This window comes from Glandiceps talaboti, chromosome 2, assembly GCF_964340395.1.
Source record: "Glandiceps talaboti chromosome 2, keGlaTala1.1, whole genome shotgun sequence".
Classification (NCBI taxonomy): domain Eukaryota; kingdom Metazoa; phylum Hemichordata; class Enteropneusta; family Spengelidae; genus Glandiceps; species Glandiceps talaboti.
The window spans coordinates 23,181,354-23,203,693 of NC_135550.1; the positions used below are offsets into that span (position 1 = coordinate 23,181,354).

The window sequence follows — 22,340 nt, forward strand, 5'->3', positions numbered from 1 at the left end:
GTGATGGAATGGCCATTCAGATTCTAACATCAGTCTGAAAACTGGGGTTTTTTAAATGATAGATCTGCAAAAATTTTGTTTATCTTTTTCATATAATGGTACATCATGCATTTCTGAATGTTGATGAAGATTTTTTTTTTTCATTTTTCATCATATCATGAACAGTAACAAATTAAATCAGACACCAAAATAACAAAAGATAATAAAGACTGAATGAATATCACATAAAAGACAAACATACTGGTTACCATGTGGTATAAACAAATTCACAAAACCAATGAAATGAATACAACAAATATGTAATCATACAAAGTCCCATTGTTATAAAATTAGAACCAGACAGTCATCATACTCTAGGTGCCCCAGAAAAAAAAAATTCTACATAAAGAACAGCTGGGCTGGTTACTATGTTAATTTACTTCAAGGAAAATACTGTCATGGCAACCATCTTACATAGTTTAGAATTAGCACAAAGACATTTTGGAGAACTTCATAACTGCAGCAGAGAGATGTTTTTTTCCTTTCGTTTTTAAATATACAAGATATTTATGTTGCTTTTTGTGTATTCATGGTACCTGGCCACAGAAGGTAGGGCATACTATATTTTTTTTATTCCAAAAGTGACTTCAGCAAGTATGATGAATGAGTAAACCTTGGATGTCGGAAGACTTTATTATGTATGGCCACTTTGTAGGAACACTAGATCAGTATTCAACGTTTTGTAACATTTACTACTGTGGCCCCCTGGTGTTATTGTTCCTGCAATGATGACTTCTAAACATTACGACTATATGAGTCATTGCCCCCAAACTAAATACTCACTCATATACATTCTGATCTTTTTATTTGTTGGCAAACATTTACCAAAAGTATAAAATAGGACGGCAGAAGTGAAACCTGACGTGGCATTCTGAGTAGAAGTCGGTCTAGACATGTGGAGTATTGGTAAGAATCAGCGTCTGAGTTTCATGTCTGCTCTATAAATCTATGGGTCCGAGTCACACTGTACACACTGTCAGTCATACAAATGAAGAATCATCCTTTGTGGTGCAGGGAATACAACGCTTATTCACAATTACTAATTTCTACAATTTTATTGAAACTTTAGTTAAAGCAGAAATGAATCACTTCAGAAGAATTGGCAGAAAGTCAACAGTGTTGTGTTGTCCTGGAGGAAAGTAGGAAGTGTCAGCGTTTGATTTACTGAGTAACTGTTACAATGTTAATCATAGAGGAGAGATAGTCACCATGTTATCACCATGGAACAATACAACACCACAAATGATTTATTAGTTCTGGATCAAAATGTCTCATTTCAAGTAATTTGTTGACAATTATGAACCTAACAACAAGTACCCACAAGTACGGTTGGTCTTAATGGATTCCTTTTTTTCCCTACATTATCAATCTTTCATTTCTACATTATCAATCTTTCATATAAACTGGTTGAATATTACATATGGACTAAATTGGCCAATTCATTGGAAATATTCAAAATCTTTAAATTGGCTGAACAAACTAAAAATTGACAATATTTCATGTCAAATTTTATAAAATTGACCAAAATAATCTCAAACTTGAACTTGACACGGACACTATTATATATATATTCTTATTGACCAAAACAATCTGGATCTGCACTTGAAACTGACAATATTTTATTTCTCTCTCAAATTTATATTGACCAAAACAACATCGAACTTGAAACTGACAATATTTTATTTCAAATTTTAACTTAGTAATATAACCTAGAACTCACAATTAAAAATGTTTCATATTAATGTTTTGAAATATGTTATCACTGACATGATATTCATAATTTTTGTTTAATTCACTATTATATTCCTTTGTTGTCTTGTTAGTCTAGTCCCTGTATGGTATCGTTATGATATGTTAGACCACGTTGGCATCCAGACTATTGTCTTGTGGGACACAGCTATGTGTTTGTTTGACACCATATATGTATACATACATACATACATACATACATACATACATACATACATACATACATACATACATACATACATACATACACACACACACACACACACATACATACATACATACATACATACACACATACATACATACATACATATTGATATGGATAAATCTATTCAATAAGGGGTGAGATCAATAGTTCAATGTAGGATAAAATACTAAATTCTTTCACTTAGGCGTCAGACCCCCATTCCCCCCCCCTCTAACTTAATTGGCCAAAACTGAAAATTGTTTCAGACAGCATAATCAATTTCAAATCAGTATGTAGCAGTATGTAGTGCTATGAATACAAAGCCAGTATGCATCAAGGAAAAATAGTTCTTTTATTGACATTTTTCAGTATTTTAATGCCATGCATTTACTATAGTGAAAATTCTTCCATTTCTCAATTTGGCAGATGTTCAGACATATTTATATTTAGGGGTAAACAGATCCCATTAAAATTAAAATGTTTTTTTTTTGTAGAATGGTAACTGAAATGGTTAAACCCCCCACCCCCCACCCCCCACCAAACTAAAAAGGATTTTAATAGTTTTTTATCTTACTTTGAACTATTGATCTCGCCACTAAGCATTATTACCGATATTTCTAGTATTAAAATTTTGACATTTATCAAACCATATGACTATCAAATTTAAGACAAAAACAGGTTCAGCCTCTTTTAAAAATAGCAATGACAATATGGGCAACTTTTAATTTCACAGAGGATTCTGTTCAACAGCCAATCATACCACTGCTGTATATGTGTTAAACAACCAATCACATGACTGTATGTATGCTCAACAACCAATCACGTGACTGTATGTATGCTCACCAACCACTTTACATGGAAGGAAAAAATGTTCAATTAAAATTATGATTCTGACAAAAATATAGTCTTCCTACTCTCAAAGAAGTACTTGAAGCAAAAAATGTACTCAAAAGTTCGTTGACCAGGTGGTCCACTTACTTAATCATAGCTGTATGGTAGACACCTGTTACCAGGTAGGTATATACTTCTTAATCATCATTATCATTTAGAAATTGAATACACTGAATCATTCAAGCCATCTATGATTGAGATAACACTCACTTACAACTATTATCGTGTCAATAAACTCATTAATATCATTTATTATGGGCTGGTTGAATGAACCTACTTCATTCTATCTAGATGAATTAAAAGTTGTTTTATGATATAAAAGCACATAAATAATCTCACTGGGTCACCTTGAACTTATAGATTCTATACTGGCTTAAAAAAAACCACATCAAACTTGTTAAACTACAAACTGAACGGTTAGAAAATTCAAAATCCATTGAAGAACTTGTCAAACCAAGTCAAAATCATCTATTCAGCAAAAACAAATCAACCTAGTCTAAACCAGTGACTAATTGTCAAACCAAGTCAAACTGATCTCAACTAAACTTTATCTATTATAACCAACAAACCAACTATTATGTATTCAATAACCCCCCCAAAAAATAAAACCCACCAACAACAGCCACCTTACCATCTACCCCACCACTAACCACCAACTAACTTCACCTACAATCATTTCCTGACCATCAAAACAAGAATGTCTCTCATGTACTCACCACCTAACAACCAAAACAAGAGGATCTCACCTACAATCACCTAATAGCCCAAGTAAAATACATCAACCACACCACCAACAACCAACAACCACCAACTAACTAACCAACTTCTTAACCACCCAAAGCAAGAATGCCTCTGACTTCACATGCAATCCCTTCCTAACCAACCAAACATGTGAACCTCACATACAATCTCTTCCTAACCAGCCAAAACTAGAGTGCCTCATATACAATATCTTCCTAACCAACCAAAACTAGAGTGCCTCATATACAATCTCTTCCTAACCAACCAAAACAAGAGTGCCTCACATACAATTTCTTCCTAACCAACCAAAACTAGAGTGCCTCATATACAATCTCTTCCTAACCAACCAAAACTAGAGTGCCTCATATACAATCTCTTCCTAACCAACCAAAACTAGAGTGCCTCATATACAATCTCTTCTTAACCAACCAAAACTAGAGTGCCTCATATACAATCTCTTCCTAACCAACCAAAACTAGAGTGCCTCATATACAATCTCTTCTTAACCAACCAAAACTAGAGTGCCTCATATACAATCTCTTCTTAACCAACCAAAACTAGAGTGCCTCATATACAATCTCTTCCTAACCAACCAAAACAAGAGTGCCTCATATACAATCTCTTCCTAACCAACCAAAACAAGAGTGCCTCATATACAATCTCTTCATAACCAGCCAAAACTAGAGTGCCTCACATACAATCTCTTCCTAACCAACCAAAACTAAAGTGCCTCATATACATTATCTTCCTAACCAACCAAAACTAGTGCCTCACATACAATCTCTTCCTAACCAACCAAAACTAGAGTGCCTCACATACAATTTCTTCCTAACCAACCAAAACTAAAGTGCCTCATATACATTATCTTCCTAACCAACCAAAACTAGTGCCTCACATACAATTTCTTCCTAACCAACCAAAACTAGAGTGCCTCATATACAATTTCTTCCTAATCAACCATTACAAGTGGACTCCTCTGTTAACCATTAACATGCACTAACTAATTAACTAAAATAAGACTAGCAGATGCAGAGAGATATCAATTATTGTAAATGAACAGGTTAAAGACAATAAAAATTGAAAAATGTCTGGTCAACTAGAATTTTCAAAAATAGCATATCAGCAGGAGATCTGCAGTGATAGTTGACTTCTCCTTGAACCAAAAACAAAATATCTATAAAACACATTTTTTATTTCCTTTTCTCTGTGGATTATCCCAGAGATGCTTTGATCTCAACCAAGACATTTAATGATTATTAACAGAGTGGTCAAGTTAATTGACTGTGGTATCTGGGTAGTCAATCTCAGTCTTCCTGACCATCATTATGTTAATTTTAAGGAGTTGTTCAAAACTAGCACGTCATAATCTGTGAGGCCTGCAAGTATTTGATTTAATAGTGGTACAGGTACTTTGTTTTATTATAGCTGTAACTTGTCACAAGGACAGCTACTTCACATGTACTGCTAAATGCTATTGATTTAATGGCTGTATCTCAGACTGGCAGGAAGCCCTAGGGAGAGCACTGCACTGAACCATACTTGCAAATGACCAAAGTGTCTAACTAAGTACCTAACACCATATTAACACTCTGGGCAAGGGATTTCACTGGGTCATATCACCCCTTGACAAATTCTTAAGACAATGAACACCAAACATCCCACCACATCCCCTCAGGAAGGGATTTTCCTAAGCTGTACTTGTCAATGACCAAATCTCTGAATAACTAAACACCACAAGTGAGATTTTACTGTCCTGGACAAACTTACCAATAATTGATCATGTGTCTCTTACCAATAATTGATCATGTGTCTAGCTAGCAAACCTATCCGTCACAAGATCATATCAACTGCCTTACTGCGGTGCATTCTACTTTATCATACTTGGAGATAGCTCTGCCAAAAAAATCCAAACTAACCAAAGTCACAACAAGGGAAGTCACAACACTGTATTGATTAAACCCATAACGCTGGTTGAGGTCCACTGGTCAACTTCAAGGCTATGCATTGTTAGCAATGCAGTCACAGTAAAGATTAGAAAATATTGATTTATACTCTGTTCCATTGTCCTGGGCTTCAACTTTCACTTGACAGCATTGTACATTATTTATACATGGCAACATTTCACCTTCATTTTTACAGCTATACATACAATTTGTTTTGAAATCCAGGAAGTATTCACTGCAGTAGGTTTGACGTTCTTTGTAGACTAGTCTGCCATCATGTCTGCCTCTATCAATACCAAGTCTGACTCTAATGACATTGCATTGTCTCGTGCCTAATCTTTGACTAATATCACATTTTTCATCCAATAGTTCAACTGACCCATTTATATGCACAACTTAAAAACAACATAAATCATTAATCTAGATCACTTTGACTTCAGAAAGTATCATTCACAACATAAAAAAATGACAAACAGTAGATGTTGTGTTGTCATCAAACAATTTTACATAATAAAAACATATTTTTCACTTGTTTGATATTTTGTTTACCAATTTATTTTGATAAAAAATACACAGAGCTATCATTTATAAATAAAGACAATTTGTCATGATTGGTGTTTATAATACAGATATATAGATTTATAGAAAATAATACATGAAATTCTTTGTCATTACCGCCAAGAATTTCAAAACTCTGTAGAAATTGGTGACTGACCAATGTCAGGGCAACTTCTCTTCAAGTTGTCAGATTGCAGCTGTGGAGTCATTTTTACACAAATAATGACCACAAAATATTTCAACATTTCTTTGATGAAGGCAAGAAACTGATAAGTTTTAATTGTTGTACTCACCAGGAACGACAACCTGTATGGCGTCATCATAAGTATCATCATCACTATCAGTCTCTATATCCTCCTCATCTTGACTACTATCATCTATCTCCAAAGACCGCTGTCTTTCCAACTGCTGTGACTCAGCTGGTGTTTGTGTAGATGCTGTCTGTTGAGATTTCGGACTGCTGCTCCCGCACCAGTAACAGGTGCTTAGAGAGGGTGACGATGAAAACTGACGGATTCTGAAAGACTGAGGAGAGCCCATACTAGACACCGCAATCATTGGTGATGAACTCTGAGTGCCAAAACTTGGAATGGCAATAGGTGCTGAGGTATTTGCGACTTGCCCACCGTTGGAATGTGATGAACTGCTCTGAGAACAATCTTCATTCAAATTCTCAGCAATACTGGCCATTTGGGGGTTATTATCCTGCATTGTGTCCAACTTGATTGGTTCCCTGTTGGTGCCGAGCTGAATTTCTACCCTTGTGGTTGTTTTCACAGACGATGAACTACTACTAGCACTTGGTTCCACTTTTGTGTTTTGTTGAGCTGTGACCTCTCGTGACCCCTTACTCATCCTAAATCTCACACCCTGTGTGTCTGTAACAAAGAAACAAGTACAATTAGCAACATAGTCATATTGATTTTTTAATCACATCATTCCACAGGTGTTCATGTATATATATATGTGTGTGTGTGGGGTGAATCCATTACCAGGGTCATCCTTGGCAAACAATTAATACTTAATGTCAATGTCACCATATGTACACTTGGCAAACGGTAGCCAAGTAATGATTGACAGCTACAATGACCAGTGAGAGTTCAACTTGTCTGTTAAGTCCTGAGGTCACTCATCATCTCAGATACAATACACTGTATCATAACATTAGTAACAGTATGGTTACACCAGAGGTCAACATTTTTATCTTTAGAGAGTCACAAACACATACTTGGCTTGTCATTATTCACTTCATACAATCCTATGATTGGTCTATTGTTCATTGACATGTTAGTACAATGTTTGAACAAGCTATTGTTTCTTGTTCGATGATGACTGAAGTCAATAACTTTTTTTTTAGCAGATTAAAATCCCATCAATAGTTTAATCAATAGAAGTCATTCAGAAGTCATGGTCTTTCTTGTTACCACAGAGATAAAGGCAATATGTTGTTACTAATTAAAATACTCATTTGTAATGACGAATCATTGCGCGTTAAAAACCTATGGAATTTACTGCCTTGGCTATTATTATCAATTTATCATATGGTCTGCAATGATATTTGGAACGGAAATCACAAAAAATACACCAAAATCATTCTAGTTCAATAACAGCAATTATCAACTAAAATTATACACATTTTTCACCATATTTCAAACATTAAACAAATTAGAAGTTGTAAAATAGTCATTGTTGGATCACACTTATTGGGTGTATATTTATACTTGTCCTTGGTATCAAATAAAATGCCTGCCTTTTTTCATCTTGTTGGCTATAATAAAGATAACAATTACAAAAATATAACAAATCTCTTTTTCTGTGTCTCTCATTTCACAAATATTATCCTAAGTATAAAACCAAACAAGGAACGGTAATATTTTCCTTCATGGTAAAGCAACAAAAATAATAATATCACAGTGTTATCTGTTGTTGAAATGTACACCAATACGTTAGATTTCATGAAATATGTACAATGCATTGTGTACATCCCCTTCATTGTGTTGTGAAATCTATTTTTTGAAAGAATACAAACAACAAAGTTGAACGTCCTCTCTAAAGTGTATACATCTTAACATAAACAAACAGTACCGGTACTACATTGGCTAGATCTACTTCCCTTACATGTAACATAGTGATAAAATACACTCAAAGTTATTAGTATGCAAAAAAAATGTCAATTTCATCATCATTATTTTTAACTGGCTGATATACAACACAAAAGTAACAATGCAGTGAAAGATTACTCATTAAAAAATACTGAGGACAAATCTGTTTTTTTTGTCAAAATATAGAAGTGAACAAAAATAGGTAGAAGGTGACTGACATATGTGAATTAGGGACACAACAAGATCTCAGACAGTTCATAGTCAGGATATCGCAAGGATGACCTAAATATGCCCATGAATCACAGCTACCTATATATATTAGCTTGCTTTTATATAACTTAAAACAAATGATACTCAAAACACAGGCAACAAAATCCGGCTGTCAAATATGACACAGGAGAGATAAAAATTATTTCCTTAGTGTTATCAGACAGGGTAACCTTGACTCCTTATCAGTGACAAATAATGTCTGATTCCCAGGGAAAAAAATATAAAAAATCTGCCATGGTTTTAAAATCATGCATGATAAGTAATATTTGTAGACTACATGGTGATTATATTCAGCATTCGATTAGCTGTGAAAATGTATCTGTTCTGACTTAACCTTTAAAGTACCAATTCAACCCATTTACTACCACTACCGATGCATTGATTACAGCTCTTCATAAAAAAAAGCCGGCAATTTAAAAGACCTGTAAAGGCCCTTCAGTATAGCAGACAACACTTGGAAGAAAGTGCGGCAAACTTTGTAGACATGCAATGAGAGATTTGGTAGAGTAGACACAGATCAAAATACTGTGACGCTCATCATATCAACACACACACAATAACTTAAACTGACCTTGAGACACAGCAAGCAACAAGCCAGCTCACACAGATGGACAAATGAAAAGTCTACCTGAAATGGGTCACTATAGTACCATTCTTTAACAACCTGATGGTCCAAACAATGCTGCTGGTTTAATTCCCGGTGTCTCACTGTGTCTGAAGTGTTTAGAAGTCTGTTAGAGTGCATAAAAAAACTTGTTGAACAAAGAGCCCTGCACCATTACTCAAGCAAATAGGGAATGCCCAAACAAGGTCTAACTTATAAATAGAAATGACATCAGGCCAATGTATCCCATAATACATGGTCGATTGTTTGTATGCCATGTTGGCTAGACTCTGAACTCTGACTAAGGACTGTCAAAGCCAAGATTAATTACTAGAACAGTGTGTACTTTGCTACACTATGGACGCTATGTAAGCAATTATGTGTGATCTAATGAGAACTAAAAAGACCACCAACAGCTAATATTTCTAACTGGTCAGTCAATGACCTTGACACAGTTGAAGTGTTGACAGGTCACAATCCTGGCACTCTGTGTGTCTATCTTTACAATGCAAATGATTTGTAGATAGAAACAAAAGGTTTTTTAATAACTGATAATTTTAGAACAAATTTAGTCAATTTTCTAATCACATTATTTTTTAATATAATGTATACATGGTATATACTAACAGTATTGAAATTAGTACTGATTAATTTTTATGGTATAGAGATAAAAATTGGTACACAAAAGGTGTGAATATCTTATCAATATTTCTATTATCTCCTGGGACAGAATTTTCTTGACATGAAAGCTTTCAGGGATAATGTAAACTATAGCAGTCTTAAAATGTCTTCTTTGCCATGCATTGAGTGTCCTAGTTGTTTTTTAAAAAAAATTTTTTTTCTTTGTATGTATCTATCCCAGTTAAACAGTAAATGCTTGCTTAACCTTTAGTAGCCTTGACATAACATAAAGTCAACTGGTCTGTCAAATCATTTTTTTTTTTTCATGTTATTATTTTTAAAATAAAAATCACAGTTGGACTCTATGCTTTCCTGCATATTTCTCTTAAAAAGGCCAAGTCTATATATGAAAATTCCTATACTTCAACAAAGTCATCTCTTTCAGTTTTCTCATATCATCTTTATATTACATCAATTGATACTGTTTCATGTGATATACTTATGTTCACATAGTTTTGGATTGACTGGAGTATTATTTTAACTGTATTAGACTAAAACATGTTAAATATGAGTAACATATATCATATCTCACTTTATTTATCTTGTAATTTTATTTTAATTTTAAAAATTAAATGCATATATTTTCCACTGAGATATGATACAGTAATTTCACTGTTTACTTTTCATCAAAAAATATGTTTAGCTATCTAATGTCAATCATATTTCCTAGATCCACAGATGTATTTACAAAATTTAATACAAATATTCAAGTTTAGGTTCATGACTACAATTTAAAAAAATAATCCTTTGTTGTGAAACATAATGCAATTTAAGTTGTAAAAAAATGTTTAGTGCCTGTACACTTGTCAAAACATGCCAAAGACAAATGGATATGTTGTTACTGAAATCAGGGTGACAGCCTCTGTTTATACAGGTGGTTAACATATGAAAATAAATACATCCTGTGACTTACATTTTAAAATGACAGCTATTAAACCAAGACCTCCTGGCTTGTTTACACATAATGTCTTTATTTGGAAAGTTTTTTTTTTTTTTTTTTAAATTCTAATATTAAAATGAACCCTATTCTAGTTGTTTTTGTAATAATTGAATAGTTGTTTCAACATGCTGCTTATATAAATAACAACTTAATCAAATACAGTTACATACACAGTGCAAAGTCCATGCGATTATCATCTTATGTAAAACTGGTGGACGCACAACAATAACATACGTGATATGAAACCATCTCTCGGTCAAAATGTCAATTTATACAAAGTGTAAAGTTGGCATAACACAATATAGACAGTATACCCCTGAGTGCATGTATGTAGCACTAACTTTAAATCCACACCAGGCACTTTTAAATTACTGCTTAGGCAAACATTGAACTGAGTCTAATGTTGATAGGCAGACACCATATTGATAAGGCTATCAGATACTTAACAACCATAATAACTTTTTTGGTTGTTTCTTGGCACAATAGCATAATTGTAGCAACATGCCCAATAACACTATTATCAAAGTAGCTTTTTATAGCTGTCCATTGACTTTAGTAACACTGTATCCAGATAGAGATCAATGCTTTGAACAAAAGACAATCTCAGTCCCAGCCAAACTGTTCTGTATTATCACACAACTTTACCACTACTGGAACAAAGGCAGGGCGGGGGCGATAGTTACAGCCTACAATGGCAAGAAGTTGGCCCTGTGAAGGGGGTGAATGGTTTTCAAAGAACACCTCGCCTGCTAATTTTCACTAGTTTCTTGTTAAGTATGTGCACAGACTGTACAATAGTAACAACGTAACCATTCTAATGTACATTACATGAACACATGCTTCTCACCACTAGTTGCTCATTTACAATCACTTCTAAACTACAATTCATTGAAAAAACCCACCCATACTTGTGTTGGCCATTATTACTAACTTGCTAATTATAGCAAATATACAGTTTTCATTTCAAATTTACAAATATAGTGGAAAAGAGATTATTTTATTAATATGCATACCACATAAGATTTGACTATTAAAACAAGTAAATACATTCTTTTCCTTCTACAGAAAAAATGTTTGATAATATATAGGCAACTTAGCAAAGATACTTGTATTAGGAATATAATTACAAACGTACAAAAAACAATAAATATATTTTTGCCCATCAAATTGACCTTTGTGATGACAGACCTTTGCATGGCCATTACAGTATTGAATGACTAATTACAAGTACATATAACTTGTGACATTGCTAGATTTACACATACCAGTAAACAAGTGTTACACATGAGCAACTTCACTAACAAAAATCCTCACACCTGATACTGTTGTTGGTCACGTTTCAGCAATGACTGGATTTTTTTTTCCACTTTTTTTTCAACAACTTGTAGTAATGCCAATTAGAAGTGATGAGACAGTATAGTGAATGATGCAGTCAACTTGACTCATTTTATCATCCCATACTCTTGCACATTTAATTACACATATGGGCCTCCTATCACCTTCTCATCTGCCTGCCCTTCAAACTTGTACAAATCATATACTCAATGGTCTAAAAAAAGTCAAAACTTCTGAAAAATACACATTCATGGGCAAAAAGTCCAAATCTGCATTGAAAGCACCAATACGAGAGAGTGTATCAATAAACCGCCCATGTTGAAATATGTTAATATTAATCCAAAAGTCCATCAGAGGTAAATGCTACCTGAGTTTCTATGGAAACTGGGAAAGTGGCCAAGAATGATCCATATTAGGAAGTTGTCTAGTGGCATGATGTCATCAAGTTGCTTTATTGTCTGGTTGACATGCAAATGTGCTTTAATATATTGACAATGTCAACAGCACATCCCAAATCCAATGTTGCCCACCCTTTTGATCAAATAAATCCAAAAAAAAACAAACCCCTGTTTGAACTCTTATTTGCCGACTCACGGTGCTTTTTATAATTTATGAATGATGTTGGCATACACCCAAATATGTAAGTATTTTTCTTTGCAGGTATATTTTCATGATAACCAGGCAATTTTGTTGGAAAGAACTAGTCTCTGCCAGCTAAGCGTTACCAATATTTCTAATATTTTGAATGCATGTACTATTCTGGAGAGTTTAGCTAACTGTGGCTTGTTTCTTGGCAACCTGTGATCTTTCCAGGAAGATAACTGTGACGTCTTTGAAATACTGCCAACATCACTGATCATGAGAGTGTTCCTAAAATTGATCCTACAATACGCACATACAGATTCTTTGTATGGACACATTTAAAAACATCAAAAAAAACCATCAAAATAACTGGTGAACATGTAGGCACATGGTTGAAATCATTACAAATAACCAATGGGGAAAAGGTATTGCCTTGAAAATGATCAAAATATTTATTCTGGCATCAAAACAAATATTTATACACCAAACAAAATGAAGAATCAATTAAAATGTGCCCAAACCAATTTTTAGAATTTATCATCTGGCTATTTCCAAGCAGTGTTGTTTATTTTGTTTCTATAATAATGAAAGTGTCACCTTGGGGTTAACATTTGCTTTGCTGTGGAAAAAGATTTATAACAAATTATCTGCACAAATTTATGAAACAAGCTGTGGTGTAAATCACAATATTCTTGAGCTCATAATTATTTTGTGTGCCTAATTTACCATCGTATCCCAATAAAAGTGGTAACATATCATGAAAACACATTTTTGACTAACTGACTAACAACAACACCAAGCCATCTAAATGAGCGTTAGCCAGATGTGGAATACAAACATGTGTTTTCCTTCACAAAAATTAAATGAAAGGTGTATTCATGATAGTAAAAAAGTTGCACTATATCAAACCTGGCACTTTCAGATAATTCTGAAGGAACTTGGGTTTAAAAAATTACATATGTATATACATACATATAGTGGCAAACTTACAGATAAATTATTGATTAAAAATTCTCAAGGGATATTTTTCTATCAAAGCTGTTGATAAATTTCATAAAAACAAATAACAGATAAAAATATACAATAAAATTAATATAAACAAAATATAATCTTCAATAGTAAAAAATTATCATGAATAAGATTCAAAGTTCTCCTAAAACCTTACAAATCTGTGTAAACATGTACATTTTAAAAATCCTGGGATAAAATAACATGCATGAGGATGGCAGACAATTATTTTGACTTTTCAACTGACATCGACAACAATTTTTTACAAATTTTGACAACCATCCTATCAAAATATCTAGAGGCAGTGATTCAACTTGAATTAACAATCCACAAGTCTGAAAATATTAATGATATATTTGTTCTAAAGTCAAACAAGTTTTCCTGATTTTATTTAGCTTGTCAAGGAAACTGTAAATCAGCATGTGCGAATTACAATCTCTCCGCTGCTAGCAAAATGTCTCATTAATCCCGTTGCATACTATCAGGAAAAATCTCACCATATTGACATCTATCTGTAGCCATTCTTCAGGCTTTCACATAAATTCATTTTATAACAAATTATTTTTTAGTAATTTTTTTGTTAACCTTCAAATTTATTCATTTAGAAAGCATTGTATTGATGACTGTAAAGATTCTTGTTTTTCTCAAAAAATAATTCTTTTGAAAGGACGCTTTTTACTGTTGACTGATCTGAAAAAAAGAGAGTTGCTCAGTTTCTGTTTGGAATACAAGCCATTATAGCGCTACCTTTGACAGAAACAAAGGATTCTTGCATCCTGTCATAAAACTGTCAAATGGCTTCCAGACTTTGAACAGACCGAGGTATGATTGCCGTCCTGTTTTGGTTCAAAATAACAAATATGAAACTGTTCTTTTGGGGAAAAAAAATAATTGGCCGTCAACTTACTCCACGACTCTAAGTATACTTTATCAGAACAAGTTCATTGATTTTGTGGCTTTTTTGCAGAGAATGAAACTAAAAACAAGCAATAAAACAATGAAATGTTGATAGGCATGCAATATGAGAAACAATGCAAATGTGAATGGAGAAGTGAAAAATTTGCAAAAATTGACTTTCCTCAATACATGTTCCAGGCAGAAATTCTGTATTTTTATCTGGTGAGAAATCTAAAAAAGTTTGATCTTTAGATACAACAGAAGAATAAGTAGTGACAGTTTCTTCAATATTTTGATGACTTGATGAAATGTCGATTGTCAAAGATGGAGTTTTTTCAGGTGTCCATATTGGATGCTTCAGCCATCTTGTCATCTTGTTCGGATTTTCATAGCTCTGTGTGTAACACTCAAATTTCTATCGACAAAATTTTTTCAAACACAGTCTTCCTCCTTTGAAGTCAAGTAACTAATGTTTAGTTACTTTGAATATTTCATAAAACTTGTAAAGAAAAGTGTTTACAATGAATTGAAGTGATCTGATCTGATTGGAATGAAAAAGAGACTTTGTTTTAAGAAGAAAAGTAGCACATGGACAGGCAAAATGGCCGCATAAAGACAGCAGTGTTGTAGTTGTTGTAATGGTATGTGAACATGTTAAAATACAACTGACATTTGGCTCCAAAAGTAGACAAAACTTCACCATTCACAGTAACATCAAGGAGCAATAAATATTGTAGGTTTATCATTTTCTTAACTGATACAAAAATCATTCTAAAGTTGTAATGAAATATGAAAAATGAAGGAAAAGTGAATGAAAAATACAAAAAATGTGTTTATAGAAAAGATGTACTTTCAAACTACAGCAGCAGAGAAAACTCAATTAATCAAAGATTTAACCTTATTTTGGATAATCAAAAAGTGTTTGGCAGTTGAAATTTTTTTTTAAAAACATACCTCATGCACATATGTATCGTAAAGAAATGAAAAATTGAAATGAAGAGCAAAGAAACACATTGCAATGATATGTAGAAGTGACATGAAAAAGGAATCTTCTCTTTGCCTATCAGTGGGTTACTGCTCCAAGTTGTAAAAAATGATAACCATCAATTCATCCTATCTACTGAATATCTCTAAAAAAAATGACTCAGAAAAAAAAAGTTGTTGTTAAAACCATTCCTCTAACATGATGTTTAGACATATTACAAATCTCAATAAGTTGAAATAGAGAATTGAAAAAAAGTCTCTATTGGCATGGCGTAGTACAAAATGGCTGGTATGTTTGTAACAAAAAGTACAAAACGGCAGTTTTCACGGCTTCTGAAATACCTCTTGTTTGAAAAAGAGCTACAGTTCACAGATTACAGCTTCCGTCATTGTCCTTACACAATTTTTGTTCTGAAACATCAGTTTTTGACAAAGTTTTGAAGAAAATTTAGAGATTAGTTTGTATTTTTTGTCCAAATTATGACAAAAGCGTCATGGTTTGCTTTCTTTTGGAGTGTAAATCCGATTACACAAAAGGCAGAAAGTCATTTGGTCAGTTTCAATGGCGATGTACGTAGCCATAGATAAAGCGTAGTAGTGATATTGACTATGTTTACTCATACCTGACGGGTTTGTCCTTGAACCAACTTTGTTGTGAAGAATTACACAAGCACTGCGCAATTGTAAGCACAATGGTGGGCCTGATCTTCCCCAGCAATGGCCATACAAAACAAAACATCAAACTGATGATGCAACGTCACCCACGTCACACTGACTCACCACAAGCATGGTCTCCATATTCACAAAAACACTAAATTTTATCCTCTGTATCCATGATTCAGGTATGATTGTCTCTATATCAGTACAGAGTGACACATACTTTGCTTCTTCATTATTTTTTTCAATCGAAAGAAGGAACCAAAACAACAAATACAGGTGATAAAAAAATCTCGTTGTACGAGCCATCTAACTTGAATAATCTACAATATGACATTATCTATAGAATGAAAAACAAGTTGTCACCACAAGCAATTAGTTAAAATTTTACAACACTATACCTGGCCATATATGAACATTGTTTTGAAACTTACATAAGTAATTATCACTATAACTACCCTTTCAAATGTAATACTTTAAAAAGGAACAAAGAATGACCATGAAAAAACACTTTTTTGTAGCGTGACGCAAAAACTATATACATCAAGCTCTTGGTCTAAATACTGTGTAAAAAAGCAACATGACTGCCAATTTTTTGTAAATCTTACAGTGGGTTGGAACAAAAATTGACTATCTCTGCTGATGCATTACAAATCCTGAATCCTGGACTCATTTTGAAAGCATGATCAAACATGGACAAAAGCAAACAGTCGCTTTCCTTGAAATTTCAAAATCAAGGACAACATACGACATCGTAATTCACAGCAGCTCTTTACACACGCATTCAATACCAACAACGTCACTGACAAGATTGGAGGCCTTGATGGAGGCAAAACATTGCAATTTTTGTCAGCATTTTCTATGGATTTTCTTTTATCACATATCAAACATTATCTTTTTGTTTGAAACTCTAAAATGTCATTGTTTATATTACAAGAATGTTTCAAACCCTTTGTTTTTAGACAAAAACAAAATTTTCATCGTTTTTTTCATATACAAGGTGAGTAAAAATGAAGTTTTTTCACCACAATGTTTTTTTACCTTAATAACAATTAAAACAAATCAATGGATAAGTAGAACTTTCAAGTGTTCTCATATTTCAAGGCTAATCATCCAAAGTCATCTTTAAAATGAAACTTCAGTGTAAAATATGGAGAATTTTACAATACAATATCATTCACACACATAGAAAACACGTCGCCATTTTGGTCATGTGTACACAACATGACCGTCGACAACAAAGGCTTATTCGACATTTATGAAATAATCCTGCATTTTAAAAAACATTGCACAGTGAAAGTTATTAGTATTGACATTACATAACTCTGCACATTTGATGTTAGAGATTGATGAGCAGAATGTTCACCTCATAGTAATCATGTTCTGCGACATATTGCTGTAAACATAAAATGTCAACTATCGTTCATATGTATGACAAACAAACAACTGGACATGAACATTGTGTACATTTCATAACCAAAATCGGGAAAATATGAAGATACTAAAACTTTATAAATGATTGGAAAATCTTCACAGATATCACTTTTGGAAACATTAAAACTACAACTAGACATCAAAAAAAAAATCATTGTTGGAAAATTTATGTTAAAACCGTGACTTGGGGAATATTGTAAATCCATTTTTTCCCAGAGCAGTCGACATGAGAAACAAGCACACATATATGTTATCCCCAGCCAGATTAACTACATTGTATGTAATTGTGATTTTTTACAACAACTGTTATTATATTTTGATCTTACATAGAACAGTGTGGCTTCTGCAGTCATGTGCACAGTAGTTAAATAAGCTTAACAACTTAGCAGTTGACAGTCTTTATTTCATCATATTTCATTACTTTGATAAATAATAATAACTGTGGATCTATCTACAGCTGGAATCCATATATTTTACTAGTATTCATCATCAAACTGTCATTCAGAGCAAAGATGTTTCTTCCATCCTCTGCATCATCATCATCATCATCATCAACAACAACAACATCATCATCATCATTAACATCACCCCCTGGTAATACAAGTTTTATAGTAGCACAAACAGTTGACTGACTTCTTTGTTTTAACATCTCATCGAATGATCACATACATACTGTGCATACTGGTACATACATACATACATACATACATACATACATACATACATACATACATACATACATACATACAAACAAGGAAAGATGAGAAAGTAAATAACATGGCATGCTAGTCAAGGTGATCATGAAAGTTCTACAGGACAACATCTCAAAGTGATTTCTCACAAGAAAGAAATCAACAGAGGTGTAAATATATCCGCATTAGATTTGATATATATATTTATATATAAAGGCAATAATAAAGTGCACATAACTAAATTGGCACTGGAATTTTCTGAGATAAAGTTAAAGTATATCACATATACAACACTGTCAAGCAACAGTAGTGATCTGAAATCCGTGAGTTCTTTTAGTGTGACATCTGCTGCAATGTGCAAACCACAACAAAATTGACAAGGAAGCTTTTCTCTCTCATTTGGCAGCATGCCAGAAGAACCTCTACATATCAATTTCTCAAGAATTATTTTTTTTTGCAATGTACATAGCTATAAAATTTTGCTAGCAGCATCGGCTTAAAATGTTAGACATGAAAGCCCTAGATGGTATTTTCTTGCAGAGATTTCCAACTTTCGAGTAAAATATGTCTTTCAGAGATTTCTCTGTCTAAACAGAATAACAGTGGACATTGAAATGTAAAAACATCATTACCATGCAAGTTGTTTTCAAAGGTTGACAAAAATGTATTTAGCACACGGTGATTGACACAAAAACATGAAAAAATAATAAGTGCTGCAGTATCTGCTGAAGCAAACCTCACTTCATTCCAGGAAATCTAGAAAATTCGAGCAGTAAACATTATTGATAGCAATAGCTGTCAATAACATAAATGGCCTTGACTTCCTCTGGGGTGACATAGAAATTTAAAGAAAAAAAATCAAATCCCAACTTCCTTGCTGTCTATGTAAACAATACTAGTAATAATTGATTACAAAATTATACATATCAGTAATAAAATGAAATGAGGATGACATTACAAAAGACATGAAAACATGACAAAATCATTGTTAATTAACACACTTATATGGCTTTAATGACCTTGAAAATGTTGAAAACATATATCTACCATGACATCTCAAAATATTGTGGATGACGCCGGGGGAAATACAGAGGCACTACTCTTACTGAAAATATTACATTCCACTCACAGAACCACTGTAATCAGTATGATAGAGACACAGAAATATAGCGTGCTTACTACTTCAAACAAATTTGTAGAGTAAAAAAACCAAAATTATAGATGAATATGATATCCCTGATAACTTCTATTTCTTTGTTATCTCAGATATCCAAGCGCCCCCAATAGCCGAGGGTTGAGTAACAAAGCCAGTGCATGTATGGATGAACAACAACATGAAGTGTAACACACTAAATCACAAATGAAATCTGACGAGGCTAGTTGAAAATACTCACTAAATCAGAAAAAAACATTACTAACTGACAAGATCAAATACTGTATATATATATATGCTCCCTACCAAATCACATGAAAAACTGACCAAAATTCATTATTCAAAAAAATATATAAAATACAAATAAAAACAGTAAAAAAACCTATTTGCTTGCAATTTACTCAAGCGCTACACGAAGGAAGGCATCTTTAAAAATTAAAAGCAGGAGAGAAGACGCTTGAAGGAAAAATCTACTTAAAACCACTACCCTAATTTTTAAAACTATATCTGTAATGTAAAATACAGAACACTGGCAGGTACCACTCAGGGAGAAAACTTGTTCACAAGATAAACAATACAAGGTGAATATTGTTATTGTTTGAACCACTTGGCACTGTTTGAGTAAAACAAAACAATGTAATTAAGGTCCTGGGTAGCAACTCATTACACTCCCACTAATTGGTGGCAGTCCTATTTCATGCATGTCATGTCCACATATTGGCATACATCAACATTTTGCAGTCAAACCACCCATAAGATGGCATACATTGAGCATACGTTTTTAACCTGGTTGCTAAATTCGGAAGAGTTACAATGCATTATGTGGACTAAAATATCAACAGCAAAATTTTAAAAATTAAAAAAAATAGAAATATGATATCACATGAAGAAATGTTTGCACTCCTATGCACAAAATAAGGTAATGTGCAAGCACTGTGTGATGAAAAAATAATTCCTTATAAAATAAAAGCAAAACAAAAACAGAAAGCACACTTGCCAGTTAAATTGCAGACTAGACGTCAAGAAAACTGGTATTCCCTGTTTTGATGATAGATGAGCACCTACCAAGTACATTCACAACACTACAGTAAGCATCAGGCACAGCCTATATATAGATGTGGTCAGCTCTAGAGCTACACCTCATCAACTACATTAGCATAATTTTTCTTTATTTTTCTCTGTTTGCACTCTGTGTGAGGTGAACTGTCGACCTAACCTTGAACGTCCTTGTGTTTCCCCTTTGTACCTGACTGTCAATGTGAGTGTCATCATTATGACCACCGCCACGGTCATGGCAAATCACTCTTTTTTGATTTGTAGTAACAAACGTAACAACCCATTGTAAAAAAAAATACTCAATGAATGACGACACATTACTGACCTAACTACTGAAGAGACAAATTGTGTTATACCACCGACCAGTACTCCGAATCAAAACGCTATTTAAGAATACTTTTGGGAAAAAGCCAAAGGTTAGATTTATTGAAGAGTGCATCCATGACAACATCAATAGAATGTCAACCATGCTTAACCCACAATATCATTTTTTAAACTCACTCTCAGGTCAAGGTAGAGAAATCGTACAAGAAATTTCATACAGGCAACCTAACACAGTTGTCATGACAACTTTATACGGGGAAAATCATATGTGGATACTACCGTCGTAATTATTTTGGTCTCCGCTGGTCTTTTTTGAACAAAATAAGCCTTTAAAAAAGAAAAATAAATACTCCGAGAACGGGTATCATTTTGGCAAATTCACCTGCCAAGAAGTTTCAAAATTCGACGAAAATAAACGGAGTTAATCGCGGTACTTGTCGCAAAATTTTCTGCATAAATTAGGCAACATCACTTTAGAATATCAGCCAAACCCACGTATATATTAACATAAAAGACAAAAACTTTCACAAAACATACGTGTACCGAAATTTTTGAACAAAATTTAACAGTTTCTGTCAAATTCAAGTTAAACATATCACACGACAAAATAAAACAGTGAAATGTGACGGGAAGTGCGCAATGACCACTTCCACGTGGACGGAACGAACGAAGGGGGCCGCCGAGAAGAACGCTCACGATGCGCCATATTCACTACTGCCCGATATTGCGCTTAGTTTCCCTCGTTTCATCTCATTTGTTATTCCTAAGACAAAATAACTCTTTTGTTTGAGCGAAGTTGGTCATATTTGGTCTCTAATTTAGGTCAAAGTTTTCATAAACTTATTCCGATTAAAACTTTTTAAAAAACCAGCTTACCTTTGAAAATTTTGTTCCGTTTTCGACAACGTGGGTTCGACATAAAATAACAATGGATGTAAAAAGCTTGCAAATTTTCGCGTACTTGTGAGCATGAGATCATGTCGCCAAAAACAAAGAAATCTGACAAATGTGAGGGTACATGCGTTTTGTTTTTGTACCTGGTTTGACGACAAGTATCCCTGAAAGTTAAACTGTCCGGAAGGAAGTGGCGAAAGGTACTGGATGGCAGAAAATGTAACGCTTACTAAAGAAAACGGAGGCACCCTTTCATATCTACGTTCTGTGTCGATCTGCAGAGACGCTTGGACATGTTGCGCAACTTCAACTTCGTTTTTAACGTGTTACATGAACAGGCAATGGCAGCAAACTTAGCCAATATAACAAGACTGATGTAAGACGATTTTACAATTAAAATTTATTGTCATATTAACCTGTTTTCCTATTAAAAACTACAATGTTTCGAAGGATATATGTTATCTGAATATTGTGACAATGTAGCAAGTATATACAGCGAAATTAACTCGCGCTATTCAGGTGCGCGCTAAATATGCACGTGATGACGCAGGTAAAAATAGCGAGGAAAAGCCATCTAAAGCCCGTAGTACATTCAATCATGAACGGAAAATGATATTCC

General features: G+C 33.6%; 1 protein-coding gene across 1 annotated transcript in view; it reads right to left on the bottom strand.

Annotated features, from left to right (window-relative positions):
- Positions 1-21,739, bottom strand: part of LOC144450639 (uncharacterized) — a 36,712-nt gene extending 14,973 nt beyond the window's left edge. Inside the window, exons 1-2 of the mRNA XM_078141287.1 lie at positions 21,704-21,739; positions 6,402-6,986 (exon numbers count right to left, since the gene is read on the bottom strand). Of these exons, the coding sequence (XP_077997413.1) occupies positions 6,402-6,963 (562 nt within the window). The 5' untranslated portion in view covers positions 6,964-6,986; positions 21,704-21,739. The remainder of the gene's footprint in view (positions 1-6,401; positions 6,987-21,703) is intronic.
- Between the last annotated feature and the right edge of the window lie 601 nt (positions 21,740-22,340).